Source organism: Arctopsyche grandis, unplaced genomic scaffold (assembly GCF_051622035.1).
Source record: "Arctopsyche grandis isolate Sample6627 unplaced genomic scaffold, ASM5162203v2 HiC_scaffold_605, whole genome shotgun sequence".
Lineage (NCBI taxonomy): Eukaryota > Metazoa > Arthropoda > Insecta > Trichoptera > Hydropsychidae > Arctopsyche > Arctopsyche grandis.
Genome location: NW_027518577.1, coordinates 54351 through 60373, shown reverse-complemented (window position 1 = coordinate 60373; position 6023 = coordinate 54351). Strand labels below are relative to the sequence as shown.

The 6023-nt window shown below is 28.2% G+C and overlaps 2 protein-coding genes across 2 annotated transcripts; one reads left to right on the top strand and one right to left on the bottom strand.

Annotated features, from left to right (window-relative positions):
* On the top strand, positions 1–1416 carry LOC143922172 (uncharacterized). Its single transcript, XM_077445397.1, has one exon. It carries the CDS (start codon positions 253–255, stop codon positions 1414–1416), a length of 1164 nt encoding a protein of 387 aa, XP_077301523.1. The 5' UTR covers positions 1–252.
* A 2616-nt stretch (positions 1417–4032) lies between these two features.
* Positions 4033–4338, bottom strand: LOC143922171 (uncharacterized). Its single transcript, XM_077445396.1, has one exon. It carries the CDS (start codon positions 4336–4338, stop codon positions 4033–4035), a length of 306 nt encoding a protein of 101 aa, XP_077301522.1.
* Between the last annotated feature and the right edge of the window lie 1685 nt (positions 4339–6023).

Genomic DNA, 6023 nt, shown 5'->3' with positions numbered 1-6023 from the left:
CCACAGCAAACTTATAGGCAAATAATAGCAGCCAATGGCCCATTAATAATTCTAGATAACGTAAATTATCTAAAATATTCTGAAATTGTTAAAATAAAACTTCCTGACCAATCTATACGAACAGGTCAAGTTCTTGAAATTGTGGGTAAAAAGGCAATAATACAGGTTTTCGAAGGTACTTCAGGCATAGATGTAAAAGATACAGAAGTCACTTTTACAGGAGATGTTTTCAAACTTGGCGTATCAGAAGATATGCTTGGAAGAACTTATAATGGAAGTGCTAAACTCATAGATAATGGCCCATCTATTGTTGCAGATGATTATTTAGATATTCAAGGACAGCCAATTAATCCTTTTTGTAGAATTTATCCAGAAGAAATAATTAAAACGGGAATATCTGCAATTGATGTTATGAATTCTATAGCAAGAGGTCAAAAAATTCCTATTTTTAGTGCATCCGGTCTTCCCCATAATGAAATTGCGGCACAGATTTGTAGACAAGCTAGTTTAATAAAGAGAAAAGACACTTTAGATACTTCAGAAGATAATTTTTGCATTGTTTTTGCAGCTATGGGTGTTAATATGGAAACGGCCAAGTTTTTTAAAGATTCGTTTGAAAGTGATGGATCAATTAATAGAACGACATTATTTTTAAATACTGCTAGTGATCCTACAATAGAAAGAATCATCACTCCCAGGCTAGCTTTAACTACATCTGAGTACCTAGCATATGAAACTGAAAAGCACGTTTTAACAATTTTGACTGATATGACATCATATGCAGAAGCACTAAGAGAAGTCAGTGCAGCTAGAGAAGAAGTACCTGGAAGGAGAGGTTTCCCTGGGTACATGTACACTGATTTATCTATGATATATGAAAGAGCTGGAAGAATAGAAGGCAAGAATGGATCAATCACACAAATTCCAATTCTTACTATGCCTAATGATGATATAACACATCCAATTCCAGATCTTACTGGGTATATTACTGAAGGACAAATTTATATTGATAGACAACTTCATAATAAAGGAATTTACCCACCTATCAATGTATTGCCATCACTCAGCAGATTAATGAAAAGTGCCATAGGAGAAGAAAGGACGAGAAAAGATCATGGGGATATTTCTAATCAATTATATGCAAAATACGCTATAGGTAAAGATGCTATGTCTATGAAAGCTGTAGTGGGAGAAGATTCTCTTAATAAAGAAGACAAATTAAGTATCGAATTCTTAAACAGATTTGAAAAAGATTTCCTGAGCCAAACAAAGCATGAGAACAGAACAGTCGAAGAAAGTCTTGACATGGCTTGGGATATTTTAAGTATTTTTCCAGTAGAACTCTTAAACAGAATTCCAAATGATTTAATACAAGAATTTTATGGCACCAGAGGAAAGCCAAAGCAAGAAAATTGAACGATCAACAGATCATAATGGAAATAAAAACGTTAAAAATATTTTTTTTTTAAAAAAGTTTATTTAAATTATTTGGTCAAAAAACAGATAAAAAAAGGTTGAAATAGTATTAAGTAAATAACCCTTAATGTCTAATAGGTCTTCAGACAGAAAAAAATAAGATGAAACAGGGTTTTTAATAAAGTAAAAGGGTATCTAAAAGAAAAAAATACTCGTAGATAGCACTTTCATGGATAAATAATTCTAAATATTTAAAAAAAAAATAATTTATTATTTTAATTTTGTTTTTTATAAATTTAATACCACTTTATTATTTACAAAAATATCATTTACATGCATTTTTTTAAAAATATTACAAATGAGACCAAACAGTACTCTTACTTAATTAAATCTGCCGCAAATTTAAAGTTGTTCATTTGACTTTATCATAGTTTTTGGTCACAAATTAATTCAGACTAATTTAATGTATGCACAAAATCTTTTAAATTCGAAAAATTTAACAATTTTTTCTTAAAATCCTTCCGTGTTGCTACTTAAAATATTTATTGAAATTATGTGGATGAATCTTGACGGATTATAACACTTTTATTTATTTAAAATTTATTCGTAAATATTCTAAACAATTTTTGTTGTACTTTTCTTTGAACCCATGGCAGGGCCCAATAAAAAAAGAAAAGCAACTGATCAACTTTCTCCTTATAGTCAAGAGATTAAAGACGAAGCGGAAGTATTCGAATCAACTAGAGTTGAGGAACAAGCGCCAGTTTCACAGTTTAAGAAAGCAAAGGCCAAAAAACCAAGCGAATTGGAAAACTCTTCTTTGAAAGGAATATTTGGAGGAAATTTTTCTCTTACATCAGAAGAGCCCACAAATAAAAATAAGCCTGCTGAAACAGCAACGAAAAGAGAAGAATGTGTAAGACCAATTACATCAGAAGAGACCGTAAATAAGCCTGTTGATGACATAGTAACACAAAGAGAAGAATTTGTAGGCCCAATTCAATCAGAACCCACAAACAAGCCTGCCGAAACAGTAGCACAAAGAGAAAATTTTTTTGCCGGGCCAACTACATCAGAAGAACCCACAAACAAGTCTGCTAATGACACAGTAAAAAAAAGAGATGATTTTTTTGCCGGGCTCAATGCTTCTTTGTTTAAAAGCGTCAATATCATTATTAAAAAGCAACCCAATAAAGATTTAAGATATATATTTGAACAATATGGTAAATTTTTAAAAGAATTTGAAAAAAATAATAATTGAGCACTTTTTTAAGTCACGAGGGACGAGGGAGTCTAAAATTTTAATAACCCTAGGGGAAATTTATTATTGACGCCTTTGCCTTAAAAAATTGGCAATTAAATAATTTTTACTTATTACTTTTTTATATTAAAATTCAGTTGGGCTTAAATTTAGTTTTTTAAAAAAGTTTACGGAAATAATAATAAGGACATTTATTAAATATCTATATTCTTTCTATATATTTAATGAGGGCTTTAAAAGTAAGCTGTTGAATAATTAGTTTAATCTTTTATAGCACTTTTAAAGTAAAACAAAATTTAGTTAGAAATACTTTTTAAACAATATAAGAATTCTTATGCGAATTAATTTTAAAAATACCAAACATTTTAAGGTAAATTATTCCGTTATAAAAAGGATTTTTAACTTTTTGGTTGCTAGTTTTAAGAACCAAAATATTACTTTTATTCTTTAGGGCTTTAAACAATTATAAACAGTAAGAGTTTAAGGTAAACATGGGTATTTAATTATGTATAATTTATATATCCAACTTAAACTACTTTCAATTATTATTAATCAAGGATAGCCAAAACAATGGTATTTATTAAATATTATTAGCTGAAATAGCTATAATTCAATTTTTAAAGCGAAGGATAACTTTAACAAGGGTATTTAAAACTATTATTAGCTGAAATAGCTATAATTCAATTTTTAAAGCGAAGGATAACTTTAACAAGGGTATTTAAAACTATTATTAGCTGAAATAGCTATACTTTAATTATTAAAGCCGAAGATATCCAAACTTGCAAATTTATTAAATAGGATTGCCTTCAGTAGGTATAATCCAACTATTATTGTAGCAGATTGTGTGCTGAGCCTAAGAAAAAACATATCTAAATTGCATAAATCATTTTGCTTATGGTTTTGCGTTTTTTAGACAATTAACCAGCCTTTTAATAACATAAATCAACTTTGGTTATCGTTTTATCTAATTGAATTAAATTCATAAGTTTTTCAGCAATAATCATTTTTAAAATATTTCTTACTTCTTAAGTCAAAAATGAAAATTTAAAAAATTTAGTTGTAACCAAAAACAATTTCTTATAAAATTTAAAAAAAGCATAAGAGATGCATTCTGTTTTGCTGGTATTTTACCCAAGCTTCTTGACAAGCACACAAATATTGGATTATAATTATTTTAAATCACAATACTCATGACTTATAAAGAAGCAGGTATGAGTTTTGACTTCAAGCTACTCTCTGCTGTATAGAAATGATTGTCTTAAATATTAAATAAGTACAATAAATATTTTAAAGGTCAAAAAAACATATAAATAAGTGCTACTTCTAGCAAAAAAAACTGAAAATTAATGTTTTAATTAAAAGTCAAGATCGAGTTCTGCATCACTTGATGGTTCTTTTTCTTCTACTGCAGCATCTTCTTCTTTTTTATCGGATGAAGAAGCATTTTTAGAAACTGGTGCGGAGGAGGATCCTGCGCTTGAAATCATAGAAGCATATTTGTCTGCAGTTAGAGTAAAGTAGGATGCTAGTTTTGATGAAAATTCAAGATCAAGTGTTTTGAAGATGGCTTGCATCTTTTCTTTAGTAACCTCCTGTTTGGAGGAGTGTATAAGTAATGCGGTAAGTGGATAAGCTGATTGTATAGTATTAGTGTTTGACATTCGCGGATTAACTGTTAAGGGCTGAATTTCTTACCCCTATTTAAACAAATTTATTTATAGTAAAATTTTTAATAAAATTTTTTAAATAAAGAAAGCAAATGAGAAAACACAAGGAACAGAGTTAAAATGAAGAAAATAAGGAATTCTTAATTTTTAGAAAATAAAAAATGCCGACTATTAATAATAAAATTTAAATTATATTTATTTAAGCTAATCTATAAAATAAATACGCTTCCCATGATTATTTCGACTAAAACATTAAAAAGCTTGGACTTAATTATTAAAGTTGGATTGTAGAAAATAAGCAAAACCTATTTAATAAATACCTTTATTCAATTATCTTCACTTTTATTTTTAATCAACTTTATATTTTATTGTAGAATAAATAGAAATTTTAAAACATGATACTTTAAAATAGAAATGTTAAATACATAAGAATCTTTGGAGTAAAAACAGTAAAGAATTTTTGAACTTTGATTTATAAAATAGCATTGTTGTTGTGCAATACTTTATAAATATACCCACTAAATATTCGTAATAACGTCGTCGATTAAAGAAGTAATGATTACGTTCTCTTTAATGTCACAAGACATTTCTATTTAAAAATTGAGAAGTTGAAAAAAAAGTAACGAAACTAAAATTTAGAAAGCAAATACTTAATAAATATAAAGTGCATTCTTTAGCTTTCTATATGGCAATTCTAAAGAATCTTTGCTTTTTAAAGAAATGTGTAATTATAAAAGGCGAAGAGAAACAAAGAAAGCGAATTTAAAAAATATTAGTGGCTTAAATGGCTATAATTCAACCATAAGAGCAGTTTTTAAAAATACAAGAGATTAGAAAAGTCTGAAAAAATAAAGAAACTCCCAAAATTATAGTAATTGGTATTTTCCATTTTTTTAAAAAAAAAATCTGCCAAAACAGACAAATCCCCGAATAAAAATAATTGTTGTTTAACGTTTTTTTGTTTTAATTCATTTATTAGATATTTATAACCAAAATTAAATTAGTTTTTTTTTAAATACACGGCGAGATTATTCAAGAACTGACATACCAGCCATTTCTAATGGAGGTTCTATTTCCATGACCTTTAATAATCTCACCTGTATTTAAAAAAACAAATCTTATTCAAGAACTGACATACCAGCCATTTCTAATGGTGGTTCTATTTCCATGACCTTTAATAATCTCACCTGTATTTAAAAAAACTAATCTTATTCAAGAACTGACATACCAGCCATTTCTAATGGTGGTTCTATTTCCATGACCTTTAATAATCTCACCTGTATTTAAAAAAACAAATCTTATTCAAGAACTGACATACCAGCCATTTCTAATGGTGGTTCTATTTCCATGACCTTTAATAATCTCACCTGTATTTAAAAAAACTAATCTTATTCAAGAACTGACATACCAGCCATTTCTAATAGTGGTTCTATTTCCATGACCTTTAATAATCTCACCTGTATTTAAAAAAACAAATCTTATTCAAGAACTGACATACCAGCCATTTCTAATGGTGGTTCTATTTCCATGACCTTTAATAATCTCACCTGTATTTAAAAAAACAAATCTTATTCAAGAACTGACATACCAGCCATTTCTAATGGAGGTTCTATTTCCATGACCTTTAATAATCTCACCTGTATTTAAAAAAACAAATCTTATTCAAGAACTGACATATC